General features: G+C 55.5%; 6 protein-coding genes across 6 annotated transcripts; 3 read left to right on the top strand and 3 right to left on the bottom strand.

Moving 5' to 3' along the window:
* Nucleotides 1-30: 30 nt before the first annotated feature.
* CCT8 (T-complex protein 1 subunit theta) lies at nt 31-1,807 on the top strand (the record flags this gene model as incomplete). Its single annotated transcript, XM_064799011.1, has 2 exons — nt 31-89; nt 145-1,807. The coding sequence occupies 2 exons, from the start codon at nt 31-33 to the stop codon at nt 1,805-1,807; spliced, it is 1,722 nt and encodes a 573-aa protein (XP_064663338.1).
* A 351-nt stretch (nt 1,808-2,158) lies between these two features.
* Nucleotides 2,159-3,668, top strand: sgf73 (SAGA complex subunit Sgf73; the record flags this gene model as incomplete). The annotated part of the gene is made up of 2 exons (XM_064799010.1): nt 2,159-2,429; nt 2,488-3,668. 2 exons carry the CDS (start codon nt 2,159-2,161, stop codon nt 3,666-3,668), a joined length of 1,452 nt encoding a protein of 483 aa, XP_064663337.1.
* A 1,336-nt stretch (nt 3,669-5,004) lies between these two features.
* LTR77_001749 (uncharacterized protein) lies at nt 5,005-6,599 on the bottom strand (the record flags this gene model as incomplete). The annotated part of the gene is made up of 2 exons (XM_064799009.1): nt 5,005-5,593; nt 5,617-6,599. 2 exons carry the CDS (start codon nt 6,597-6,599, stop codon nt 5,005-5,007), a joined length of 1,572 nt encoding a protein of 523 aa, XP_064663336.1.
* Nucleotides 6,600-6,713: 114 nt separating this feature from the next.
* On the bottom strand, nt 6,714-9,866 carry LTR77_001748 (uncharacterized protein; the record flags this gene model as incomplete). The annotated part of the gene is made up of 2 exons (XM_064799008.1): nt 6,714-8,479; nt 8,531-9,866. The coding sequence occupies 2 exons, from the start codon at nt 9,864-9,866 to the stop codon at nt 6,714-6,716; spliced, it is 3,102 nt and encodes a 1,033-aa protein (XP_064663335.1).
* A 633-nt stretch (nt 9,867-10,499) lies between these two features.
* On the top strand, nt 10,500-11,817 carry LTR77_001747 (uncharacterized protein; the record flags this gene model as incomplete). The annotated part of the gene is made up of 2 exons (XM_064799007.1): nt 10,500-10,551; nt 10,625-11,817. The coding sequence occupies 2 exons, from the start codon at nt 10,500-10,502 to the stop codon at nt 11,815-11,817; spliced, it is 1,245 nt and encodes a 414-aa protein (XP_064663334.1).
* A 488-nt stretch (nt 11,818-12,305) lies between these two features.
* Nucleotides 12,306-12,721, bottom strand: LTR77_001746 (uncharacterized protein; the record flags this gene model as incomplete). The annotated part of the gene is made up of 3 exons (XM_064799006.1): nt 12,306-12,362; nt 12,459-12,539; nt 12,599-12,721. The coding sequence occupies 3 exons, from the start codon at nt 12,719-12,721 to the stop codon at nt 12,306-12,308; spliced, it is 261 nt and encodes an 86-aa protein (XP_064663333.1).
* Nucleotides 12,722-13,094: the final 373 nt, after the last annotated feature.

The raw sequence follows: 13,094 nt of genomic DNA, 5'->3' as shown, positions 1-13,094 counted from the left end.
CAACACCTCGACCACTACCATACCGCAGAGATGTCGCTTTCAATACCTAATGCGCCAAATAGCGGGCTCTTCAAGCCAGGCTACCAGAAGTAAGTTATTCTGTTGAAGAACGAACACCAGCAGGATAGCTAACAATACCTCCAGCTACGACGCAGAGGATGGCGCCGTCCTCCGCAACATCGACGCCTGTCGCACCATCGCCAGCACCGTTCAGACCTCCCTCGGCCCCTACGGCCGCAACAAACTCGTCATCAACCACCTGCAGAAAATGACCCTCACAAACGACGCAGCCACCATCCTCCGCGAACTCGAAGTCGTACACCCGGCAGCCAAGCTGCTCGTGATGGCGAGTCAGCAGCAAGAAGCTGAGATGGGCGATGCGACGAACCTTGTCATAGTCTTCGCCGGCGAGCTGCTGCGGAAAGCGGAGGAGCTGTTGCGGATGGGGCTGAAGACGAGCGAGATTGTGCAGGGATATGAGCGGGCTGGACGAGCGGCGGCGAAGGCGCTGGAAGAGCTGGAAGTGGAGAGGGTCGAGAACCTGAGGGATCAGGCGGAGTTGGCGAAGGCGATCCGGACGGTGGTTGCGGCGAAGCAGAGCGGGAGTGAAGACGTCCTGGCGGATATGGTTGCAGAGGCTGTATTGGCGGTGCTGCCGAAGAACCCCGCAAACTTCAACGTGGACAACATTCGGGTGGTGAAGATTATGGGCGGCAGCTTGGAGCAGAGCAGGGTAGTGAAGGGAATGGTGTTTGGACGGGAGCCGGATGGGACGGTGAAGAAGGCTGTGAAGGCCAAGGTGGGAGTGTTCAGCTGTCCAATCGATATCTCGCAGACAGAGACGAAGGGGACGGTGTTGCTCAAGAACAGCAAGGAACTGTATGAGTTCAGCAAAGGGGAGGAGTCGCAGATGGAGCAGACGATCAAGGAGTTGTACGACTCTGGATTGCGGGTGATTGTTGCTGGAGCTACCGTTGGCGAACTCGCGAGGCACTACCTCGACCGCGCCGGCATCCTCGTCATCAAGGTACTTTCGAAGTTCGAGCTGCGGCGATTGTGCCGAGTTGTGGGCGCTACACCCCTCGCCCGGCTTGGTGCGCCCATGCCAGACGAGATGGGCAGCGTCGACGTTGTGGAGACACTCGAAATTGGCGGCGACCGAGTTACAGTCTTCCGCCAGGAGAACGAGCAAACACGCACTGCTACCCTGGTGCTCAGAGGCGCCACACAGAATCACCTCGAAGACGTCGAGCGGGCAGTAGATGACGGCGTCAACGTCTTCAAAGCCATCACTCGGGATCCGCGACTGGTACCTGGGGCCGGCGCGACGGAGATGCAGCTGCATGAGCGCATAGCTGGGCTGGCAGACAAGACATCCGGCATCGCGCAGTATGCCATCCGAAAATACGCTGAAGCTTTCGAAGTCATTCCTCGTACTCTCGCCGAATCAGCTGGCCTCGATGCCACAGAAGTGCTCGCGAAGCTCTATACCGCCCACGCATCGCCCTCGTCCAAGCCAGCACCCAACGGCTCCGCCGCGAAGAAGTCCAACGACACCGAAGACGATGAGGACAGCGACGAGGAGGTGCCGTGCTTAGGCGTCGATATCGAGAACGCAGACGGCACAGGCACGCTCGACGCAGAGGAGGACGGTATCTTGGACCTGATGATCACAAAGGCGTATGCGATCAAGCTGGCGACGGATGCCGCGCGGACGGTACTGAGCGTGGATCAGATTATCGTGGCCAGGCAGGCTGGTGGACCGAAGCCGCCTGGACCTAATCCGAACTGGGATGACGATGACTGAGCGCTGAATACGGATATGGTGTGAAAGGATAGATATGCCTGCATGAAAAAGCGTAGCCGCACAGCGGAACCGTACCAATGTTGCAATGTACATGCCGGTGTATCTCAAGTCTTCATAACATATGCTCCTAGTTGAACAAGCCTCTGTGATGTTGGCGTGGTGCTTGGTGCTTGATGCTTCTAAGGAAAAAAAAGCCAAGACATTGGATCAGCGGAGTTCTTGTCCGAGGCTCGATAACAACCTCCCCCACGAGAACATCAGCCCTATGCAGTCAAAGCAGACCACATGCCGCTGCCGTTGCCTTGATGAGGCTGAGAGCATCCCCAATTAACTGCGATACAGTTGCCTAACATGGCGCCAAACGGGAGCAGTCGCAAGAGTAAGCACTCGTTCATTCCGCAACCGCAGGGCACTCTCCATTCCTACGCAACACCGACTGACAACATGGATCTTCCAGCTCCCGCTCCCAGTCGACTTACAAACGGCGACAGCAACGGACGGACGAGTATATCACTAGAGAACCTGTTCGACGACGTAAAGGAAGAGCGAAGCCCAAGACTAGAGGAGGATGCAAAAAGGCGATTACCCACTGTCAGGAAGCCAGGCAGCTGGGACTCGGAGGGTAACCATACACACTCAACCATTCACGACGCACCAGTCGCTGACAAGTGACTGTCCAGGTCCCACCTCTACAAATGCATCTACTCGATCCTCTCCCGCTCCCGGTAGCATGAACAAAGTCCCCTCCTCCCTTTCCAAAGCCTTCCCCAACAACCGTCCGCTCGCCGACAAGGCCGATATACAAAAGTGCACGCACTGCAAGCGCGCCGTGACCAAGCACACCATGCCCAAGCACGTGGAGAGCTGCCTGAATAAGAAGCAGGAGAAGCAGCGCAAGAAGAAGGAAGCCAAGGACGCTCGTGACGCCGCCGCTCGTAAGGAGAAGAACGCTGCGAATGGCGTCGCCGACTCTGATGAAGATGCTGAATCCACTATAGCAGACGGCTCGAAACCTACGGCGTCGAAGACGGGTCTGGGTGGTGGCGCGAAGAAGCGTAAGGCTGCCGATCCCGCCGCAGACGACAACACTCCCGAAGCACCTGCGAAGAAGAAGTCGAAGAAGTCTGGTTCTACGAATGAGACTGGCAAGGCCGGCGCAAGCAAGCCTAAACCCAAAGCTCCAGTCGACGTCGAGAAGCAATGCGGCGTAGATCTACCTCAAGGCGGTCAATGTGCGCGGTCTCTTACGTGCAAATCCCACAGCATGGGCGCCAAGCGCTCGGTCCCAGGCCGTAGTGCGCCTTATGACAAGTTACTAGCGGACTACCAGCGCAAGAACCAGGCGAAGCTGCAGAAAGCGGCGTTTGATGCCAGTGCGCCGGACCCGGAGGATGAAGGGTCAGCTGGTGCCGGACCTGTGGATAGTGACGAAGAGAGGGATGGGGTGATGGCGGGCATTGCGAGGGCATGGGGTGGAGCGCCGTTGTATCAGCGACCGATGGCGCCGTTGAGGGCGCGGTATCAGCACAATCGCATTCGCGGGATGTTGCAGAGTGCCTTCGCCAATCGGGGAGCTGGTGGTGGCGGGACTTTTGGCTCAGGAGGCGGTGGTGGAGGCTTCTTCGGTGGCTCATCGGCCGCTGCTACTACCAACCCCACCGCTGGTCCATCATCGTCCTCCGCCGCCCCAGCTTCCGCAACCACCAACACAGGCCCCAGCGTCGACGACAACGGCATCGTCCATGCGCGCCGCGGCTCCGTCGTCCCCGGCGCCCGCTCCATGATGGCACCAGCTGCTAACCGCAAAGCCAACGTCGCGAACACCAACTCCAACGGAACACCGGCCGCGGTCGGCGCGTAGGAAGCGTCGTCTTCGCGACAGGCTCCTGCTGGGGAATACGCGCCACCGGAGGGTTTTGGAGTTTCGCATGGTTCGGGAAAGGACGCGCCGAGGTTGGCTTTTGCGACGCTGGATGAGGAGAGTGCTAGAAGGAAGAAGGTTGTTGATGGGCCGTATGGGGCTAAGAAGCAGTGGTGAGAGGGTAGGTGTTGATGTTGTCGTATGCTTGAACGGGCGTTTATGGGGTGGGTTGGCTTGGGTTGGTCGGTTATGATACCCCCTCTGTTGCGCTGATATTGGAGACTCTATGGATTTTGATGCCGGTATGGGGGCATCGATGGCTCGCTGAGAACATGATAGATGGTCACAGACTATCTGAGATAAGAGAAAGCTTCGCCCGCTGTATTTCATCTTGATTGATGTTCAATGAGTAGTGGCGGCCCGTGCGTTTCTGACTTCACCTCTTCAGCTTCACTCTATCTCACATTCATTCGTCAACCTTCCATCTCTTCAATCTAGCAACCCCTCACGATCGCGGACAGTATACCCGCCATCATATTGCGACCTCTCACCAGTCAACCGTATTCGGTGCCTCGGCCTCAACTCCTTGTTCTGGCCCCCAAAGCAACATCTGCAGAAAATCAGCTTGGAACCTTGTACCATATGCACACCCCGCCGTCCACCACTCCTATCGCCCTGGTTCTATCCGTCCATCCCGTACTCTTGCCTAGTAAGCGAGCCGTCTGCTGAGTTAGCAGGGTTCTGATCTCTCAGCTCGAGACATGGATGTGGCGGTTTTACTGCTTTAGTTAGCTATATCCTTACTTCATTGGTATCCGTCTTTGCAGGGTCAACACGTCCTCGGCCTTCGGACGCAGGAACAGCGGCGCGAAGAAGAGGTCTATGGCGAGGCTGCGCTGGTACGGTAGGACCGATGGTGCGAGAAGCGAATATGGTGATGGCTTAAAGCGGTGCCATGCCCTCCTTGAAGGTCATGTTCTTTTCAAGATCTCCTGCCTCTGAGACACAAGCAAGAAGGTGTTTTTCCCATCCACAATGAACCTCTCTGCTCTCATCTCTTTCTTTGTTTTCTGCTCACTGCCCTCGGCTTCCGCTCATACAGCAGCGGCAGTTCCTACGTACCTTCCGATTCCTCCTGAAGCCGCTGGGCCTCCCGTCAACGCAACTCTCGGCTACCGCCTTCAGGACTTGGGTGATGGAGCCTACATGGTGACTGATGGCTTGTACCAAGGACTCTTCTATGTCGCCGATTGCAACAGCGTGATAGTTGTTGATGCTGCCCCAACAATCGGCTCGAACATTCTGCACGCCATCAGCTCGGTGACAGACGCTCAAGTCACGCATATGGTTTATAGCCACCACCGCGAAACCACACATCTACTCCCCGCACCACCGCATCCTCATGCTCGTCAACATCGTTTACCCAGGCTGGCTGCCCTTCGACCGCCTTGGAGAAGTCCAGAATGTACCCGGCCATGTCCTTGCCCACGAACAAATTCTCGCATACGACTTCACGACTTACGTCGGAGGCCACCTCAACCGTGTCGGCACTCGCGACGATGTGCGTATCTCGCAGGAGTATGTGCGCGATCTGTACAACACCACTGTCAACGCTATCGAGCTCAGCGCAAAGATGTAGGGCCCGTTGTCGGCTTTTGGATCGATCATCCCGCCAGTTATGGAGGCGAATCCTGGCAATGGTTGGGCGACTACGAGGGCGTATCTGGACGCTATAACAGAGTACGTTGCGGATGATGTTGCGAAGAGGTGGGAGAAGAGGTTGGCTGGAACTGATGTGTTTGGCCTGAGCAATGCGGAAGTTATGTTGGAGAGCGTGAGAATTGACTGGGGCAAGCTTGGGCCGTTTGGGCCGGTGGAGTGATGTCGATGCCTTTGCCCCGTAGAGTAGTCCTGCAAGCATATAGCTTCCGAATGAACACACACTCACTTCCACGCAACCCTCTCCCGCGGCCCAACAGCCAACTTCATATTCGCACCCGCCTGCCGCAGCATCTCTAGCATATCCTCCCTCTCACCCGCATAATGCACCGCCGCCTTGCCAAAAGCATTCCGCACGTCTAAAATCTCCCGCACCCCTGGCTGTCTCAACAGCACTTCCAGCACTTCCTTCCGCTCGCACAGACAAGCTTCGATGATGGTCGTGTTGCCATCGACTCCTCTTGCGGCCACCGGCGCACCAGCTTGGCACAGCGTCTCCGCCACTTCTGCTGTCTTTGCTCGGTATAGAGCTAGTCCAAGGACGGTGGTGTCGACACCGAGTGATAGCAGGAGCTGCAGCTCGCCAACGGAACTCGATTTTGCTGCTTCACAGACGCCTGCGGCACCTTTATCGATGCTTATAATGCCCAGTGACGCGAGCACCTTGGTCTTCTCCAGGCCGAACAGAACCACTGCATTGTTTGGGGTGGCAATTGCCAACGACCCCAAATCTTCAACAGCGCTGGGGACATCAAGCTGGACGTCAATGGCCTGCGCCAGAGCAGGATGGTTTACAACCTGGAACAACGGCGCGAGCAAGCGCCAAGCGTCACGATTGCGCGCCTGTAGAGCGACCTGAATGAGCCGCCCGATGGCGAGAGACTGAAGAAGGCCAGGGTCGGGTAGAGCCTGGCCGAGAAGAAGTTGCAACAGCGCGGACTTGCTAGCTCTGTTGTTGATCTCGGGTTGGTGTGTGATCGCCTTGTCGATCGTCTTGGTGGTGATTGTGTCGTCCAAGGCACGGTATGCGAGTGAAGTCTCACTGCTGTTTTCTATGGCATCTGAAGAGAATGTGGCGGATGCCCGGTATTCTGCCGTCAACGTGGTAGTTCTTTTAGGCTGGTGCGGTGCGTCGCCCGGGGTGCTGATTTGGATGACACGAGAGGTGACGGCCCGGCAGTAGCCACAGCGGACGGTGGAGTTCTCTGTCATGTAGTACGAAACGCAGGTTTTGCAGAACATATGGCCGCAGTCTTCAATTCTGTGCGACGTCAGTCGGTGTTCGTCTGCGGCAAGATAATCGGTATCAACCACGGCATCGAGGACTTACAAATTGTCGCAAATACGGATCTCGCAACAAACACAAAGCACAACGGTCTCTCCATCCACATGCACGCCAACTGCTGCACCTCGCTCCCAATCAAGCTCATTGATCGCTTTCACCGATTGCAGTCGCTCCATAGCTTTCGTTGTGACAGTCGCCGGTTCCGGCACCCTAGCAACCGTCTTCAATTGAAGATCGCCAAAAAATAGCGGCGAAAGCGGCGGTCGAAGACCCGTGACGGCCTGGAAAGCGATAGAGTTCAGGATCTGTATGTTCACAAGTCTCGCAGCCTTCCAATTCCAGATGTGTGTGGATTGGTCTTCGAAAACGCTCTGCTTGAATTCACCGCCCAGGGCAACACCCATGTCCCAGCCCGGCGCGATTACAGATTCCCGTCTGGTGGAGCGACCACTGAAGCCGCCCCTGGCCGATCCCAGTCTGAGTAGTTTGGGTTCTGCACGAAACCCGACAGTTTGGCCATCCACCAAGTCGAGATCGCTTAGTACCCAGTCTTCACTTGGTTTGATCGTCTGTTCATGGATCCTGAATGTTATTTCGGCGTTTCTTTTTCTTAGCCACGGTTGATCTGGCATCATCTCCTTGAAGCGCGCTCTCATGAATTTTCGGAGGTCTTTGACTCGCGCTCGTGGATCGCAATGGCAGGACAGCATTTGGATACCGTCGGAGATGCGTGCAAGCTTCAGGTGAATGGTGCTCAAGGCTGTGATGACCAAGGAGGAAGACATGTCAAGGCGGGAGGAAGCCGGTCCACCGAACAGTTCGTGTATGAATCTCGCCCGATACTTGGTGCTGTTTGAGTAATCTTTTGAGCTGACGACGTTCTCTTGCAGCTGTCCTGTGAGCTGTGGATGATTGTAGAGAACGTAAGGACTGTGGTCTTCCAAATAGAGCCGTTGTCCGGGTTGGAGGCCGAGCTGCACCGGCATGCTGAAGGGGTGGCATCGTTCCCTATTACTGGCCTTGCTATTGTTGACCTCGAGCGGTGTTGTTCCGAAGTGAAACGTATCTCGGAGTCGAGGTGCGATCTCGAGTTGAATGCCTCCGACGTACTCTTCTCCTGTCAGCTGGTACTCAACACTGTACTTGGCACCCATTGGCATCGCAACAAATTGTTTCAATGACCCATTGGACGCCTTGTATCCCCCAAGAAGCTTCTGTTGCGGAGCCACAATATGATTCTGCAGATTGGTGTCTGTATAATGTTTGGTCTCAATCGCAGGCAGTCCAGTGAGTACGTTAGTGGCCCCAGTGTAGACCCTGATAGCGAACTGGTTCGCGTCAGGATATGGTGATCTGAACCCTATCATCAAAGCCTCCCTTTGCAGCATAGGAAAGAATAGCCCATCCTTTTTGCGCATGTTCTCCGGAAGCGCAGAAGCAAAATGACGAGCAACGAAAAGAGGAAAGCTTGCAAACGTCGGTGGCTCGTCGTATATCTGGTCGTCTTCTGGCAGCCGTACTGTTCTCTTGAAGTCTATGTAGACCTCACTCTCATGTGCATTGTGGTCCTTAACACAGATAGAGTCTGGAGCCGCCACTACGTTGACTTGTGGTTTCCCGGAGAACCTGGCATTGTAGAAGTCGATCAGTCGTTCATGTGAGTCGATTCGGTAGCCCTGTCGGAGGTCGTAGCAACTCGGGCCGTTGGTTACTTCGACGGCGATAGCGCTTGTCTTCGGAACTGCTCGTTCTATGATGCATCGTCCTGAATCTGCTTGTACCTCGAACCCATAACTTGGATTGAATCCTGGACAACATCAGTAAGCACGCAACAGCAGCTTCGTTTCATTCGGTCTACCTTGGTGCTGTAAATACGAGTGCAACGTATCAATCGAATCAGAGGGCAAGAAAGTTTTCTCGGTCATTTTGGGTCCTGACGGACCACTGCCTTTGATGATGAGATGGACTCGGTCGCCATTGAGCCCCTGTTTGACGAGATGTTCCACATCCTCAGGATAAGGTTTGTTTTGAGGAAGAACTTCCCGCTGTTGGCCAGCCACGAACGACTGCACAACCATCGGATCAGTCATCGACTGCTTCGGTGTACTTCCCACCGCACCTTTTGCCCGAGTGAGGGCCTTGATGTTGGATAGCCCCTCTGCCTCTGCTTGTTTCGGCGCTGTTGCTGGCTTCGATTGGAACGAGCGGAGCCATGAGTCCATGCTGTCGTCGGTCTGAACCTGCTGTTTAGTAGCGCCTTCCACCACATCAGCAGAGCTTTGACCGGGTTGGAGTTCCGCAGTTTGGGACGTGAAAGCAGCTACCGACTGCTCACGTCCGGGACGCAAGTCGGCGAGCCAGTCACAGAAAGCAGAGTACTCGTTTGTGGGTTCCATGGAAGGCACATGGTTCGATCCCTCTGTCTTCCCATTCCGCTCGAGCTGCACTTTGAAAGTCTCGCTGATTTCGCGCTTTAGTCGAATGATAGCTCTCTCTTTGCCTTCACCATACAACATCGGGATAACGATACCAAAGATCCCAAGGAGGCAGTAGGCCCAGTCCTCCTGTCGCGTAGTATTACGATCTCGGGCCCAAGTGAAGCGTTCACCGATGCTGTACTTGCTCAATGACTCGCCATGGAGAGCACCACAGGGTATGCCGGTGGCTTCCGTGATCAGCGCCTCCAGAGACTGTTTGTCACCAAGCCGGTGTCCTTCCTTTGAATAGAATTCCACCGTTAGGGGCGCGAGAAGTTCCTCGAGCGTCCAGCCTCTGGTAAACCACCTGCTTGACTTGAAAGACGGGTGCCACGATGTCTCGGATGGCTGCTTTCCCAAGTCTCCCTCATCGACAGACACATCCGGCAAATAGACGTAGCATCGACTGGCCCTCTGGTAAAATCTGAACATCGAGTTGATAGCCTCTTGTAGCTCGGCACTGCTCGATTTGTCGATGCAGCACGTATCCTGCCAAAAGTACATGAGGTGATGAGCAGCCGCTCTTTCGTTACAGAAGCGTAGCTTGTCGAAGCCCGGCCGCTTGCTGGCGCTTCCATCTTGAAGGTCTTTGGAGGTTACCTCCTCGCCGTCCGCCCTCCAGCAATGGCTCAGGATTGCGTAGGGAGGAGTCGCCGCCTCCACGTTGAACTCCGTCAGCACCGGTATCTCCCCTTCTTTGAAGTGGAGTAGACGCATGTTGGCTGGCTTCCGGTTTGATGCCGTGAACTCGTGAAGGCCGTCTCAGGCCGGTATTGGAAGTTTCGAACATCCCAAGGCGGCATCTGCTATCCGTAGCCAAGAGCAAGAAGGTGGCGTGACCATGTTGCCAACATGCTGTACCTCCTTGCCAAGGTGCAAGGTATAGATGGCGGAGCACCCAGGCCAGCTGCCATACTGATCAAGCAGTCTTCGTCCTCAAGGTTAGTCAAGGTGGTGTGGTATGTGTGATAGACTCTGCGGTCTGACACAACCTTTGATGATGTGTCGTGGGCAAGAGTTTGATGACGCCGGTGGAGAAGAACCTAGGTTGCTTTCCTGTACAGCAGGCAGCGGAAACGGCATCCGCATCTTCACCATCTTTGCACTTCTACGCTCCATCATCCACTGAGCAATACGTTCGTGCTTAAGATATAGTCGACGAGACCGACAGGGCGCCACTGACACGAAATGGCGAGCTCTTTGCAGGCAAGCTGCAGGAGCTGGCGCTTGATGAACAACAACCTCTCCTGTCGAGGTACCTATGGAAAAGAACAAACATCTCGACCGCCCAAATAAGCACATACGTCCAGTGAGACAGGACTCATCTTGAATAGCACACTCTCCCACGCCATGGAGGCCGGCGATCAAAGGGCAGACATTCATGTTCTTATCATAGGCGCAGGTAAGTGGTGCAACATTTCCTTCCGTCTCATCGCTGTGGCCTCTGAACTACTGCATCATGGTTGTTCCCACAGGTATACAAGCGGTGCTGATGGAACGCAAAGGCATCAGCGGCCTTCTACTAGCCCAAGGCCTCAAGAAGCATGAGATTCCATTCTCCATCTTTGAATCTGAAGACTCAGCCAAGTTCCACAGAGCGCGAGAATGGGGCATGTCTATTCAATGGGCTCTCCCCATGCTCGCAGACTTGCTTCCTAATCATCTCCTGGAACGCTTGCAGTCCGATGCTTCAGTAGATCCACACTACGTCTTCCCCGAGACAGGCAACACGATGCCAATCTACAATGCCGAGACTGGCGAGCTGATGAAGTCTATCCCTCTGGTCAAGATGCTTCGCGTGTCTCGACGGAGGTTGCGCAGACTGTGCGCAGAAGGCATTGAGGTCCAGTATGGTAAACGATTCCGCTCAATGACCACCAGCGAGGACGACGGCAAGATTACAGTACACTTCTCCGACGACTCCCAGACAAGCGGAACCCTCGTCGTAGGAGCAGATGGCGCCAACTCAGCAGTACGCAACGCCGCTTTCTTCGACACAGATAAAGGCAAAGCTGTTACAGCAGGCTACGCTGGAGCTAACATGCACGTCTGCTACGGAGACGCCTCCATTGCCCGCTTGCTCCGCGAACACCTCTCCCCGATTCTGGGAATCGCGATGCATCCTCGTGGCCACTGGCTGTGGTTTAGCATACAGGATGTACCTGACCCGGAGAAACCAGAAGGATGGGTGTTCCAGCTGCAATGGACATTCAAGCTGGGACCTGAGACCGCGGGTTTGTCAGAGCTCAATCTCGAAAATCTGAAAGCTGATGCGAGCAAGTACTTTGCTGAGCCGTGGCGGAGCGCCTGGGAGAAGATACCACCTGGCACGAGAGTCCCCAACAATCGTCTCTCGATCTGGCAACCCGCACCGATACCCAGCGAGGCTTGGGGAGGTAGAGTTGCGTTGGTGGGTGATGCTGCTCATGCCATGAGTTTCCATCGCGGCCAGGGAATGAACCATGGTATCGCTGATGCTGTCGAGCTTACCAAGATCTTGAGTGCTGGTGGCAGGGGGAAGGAGGCTGTCCTTCAACACGAGGCAGAGATGATTAAGCGGGCGGGAGAAGAGGTGGCGATCTCGAAGTCGAACACGGAGATGGTGCATGATTGGGATAGACTGATGCAGAGTCCGCTGATGCAGCGCGGTGGTGACAAGAACAGATAGATTGGTCATCGCCACGGACACGAATGAGAGCACATCGAGCTCTGTTGCAACGAGCGACATAAGTTATGTGACATGAAGAATCAAATCCGGACCCCGGAGGCTTTTGTGACTTCCGTCAAACTGACAAGTGGTCCAAACATCACTCCATCTGCCGGCTGCCGTATCAGAAGCACTGGATGGGCGACGCTGACGAACCTCCTAGTCGTCGCGCCCGCCCCTTCCGTGCCCACCCCGTCCCCTGCCGCCTCCTTCATGCCCTCCTCGTCCGCCTCCTTCATGCCCTCCTCGTCCACCTCCCTGATGCCCTCCACGCCCTCCTGGACCATCGTCATCACCACCAATCATCCCTGGGTTGCCTCCAAGTCTGATGACCTCCGCCTCAGAGTTCTTGCATGCCTCGGCACACTGGGCTTTGAACTCTGGTGCTGCGTTTCGGAGCTCGACACGATCATTCTTCGCATTCTCAACGGCTGCTCTGAGCTCTGGGCTCATTTGGCCTCCGCCGCCTTGACGGCCTTGACCGTCTCCTCCGCGGCCGGGACCATCTGGAGAAGAGAGAGGTCAGCGTGTGAATACCTCGCCTGATAGGGTGAAAAGCTGGAAAGGCTCTGGTCAGGTGTGAGGGTCTCTTCTCGACGTACCATTGTCGCGCCCACCACGATGCCCTGGGCCGTCATTATCGTTGTCCCGCCCCCCACGGTGTCCGCCTTGTCCTCCATCGTCTGTTCCAACGGATCAGCAAAGAACTCGGAAGTCCTTCTGTGCAGGTATTCAGACTTACGACCACCTCGGCGTCCGGGGCTATCGTCTCTGCCTTGTCCTCCACGCCTGCCGCCAGGTCCATCATCGTCAGAGTTGCTGTTGCGGCGTCTGCCACCTGGGCCGTCGTTGTCGCCCCTGCCATGCTGCCTGCCTCCCTTCTTGTCGTCGTCGCTGTCTCGGCGACCACCTTGGTGTCCTCCACGATGATGCTGAGAGCTTGTCAGCTGTTGTTGTATGTACTAGGAGGCCTCGGTGTACGTACTTCAGACATGATGGTAGATAGCTCTTTTCTGATTGATTGTAAGTCGTTTGAGTAGTTTTGTAGCTAAGCAAGTGAATGAAAGTAAGAACGAAGGGAACACTTCCAACTAATAAATACCTGGCGAGTCTGGACCGACCTTGGAAGCTACCTACAGCTCTCCACCAAGATCTCGTGTCGCCCAAGACCTTGGAAGCGCCTTTGACGTAGCTGCCCCTCCAAGTGCAATGTCTAGACTTGGTTGATCTTGATCCAT

This window comes from Saxophila tyrrhenica (assembly GCF_035928015.1).
Source record: "Saxophila tyrrhenica strain CCFEE 5935 chromosome Unknown scaffold_2, whole genome shotgun sequence".
In the NCBI taxonomy this organism is placed as follows: domain Eukaryota; kingdom Fungi; phylum Ascomycota; class Dothideomycetes; order Mycosphaerellales; family Extremaceae; genus Saxophila; species Saxophila tyrrhenica.
This window is presented reverse-complemented; position numbering and strand designations above follow the sequence as displayed.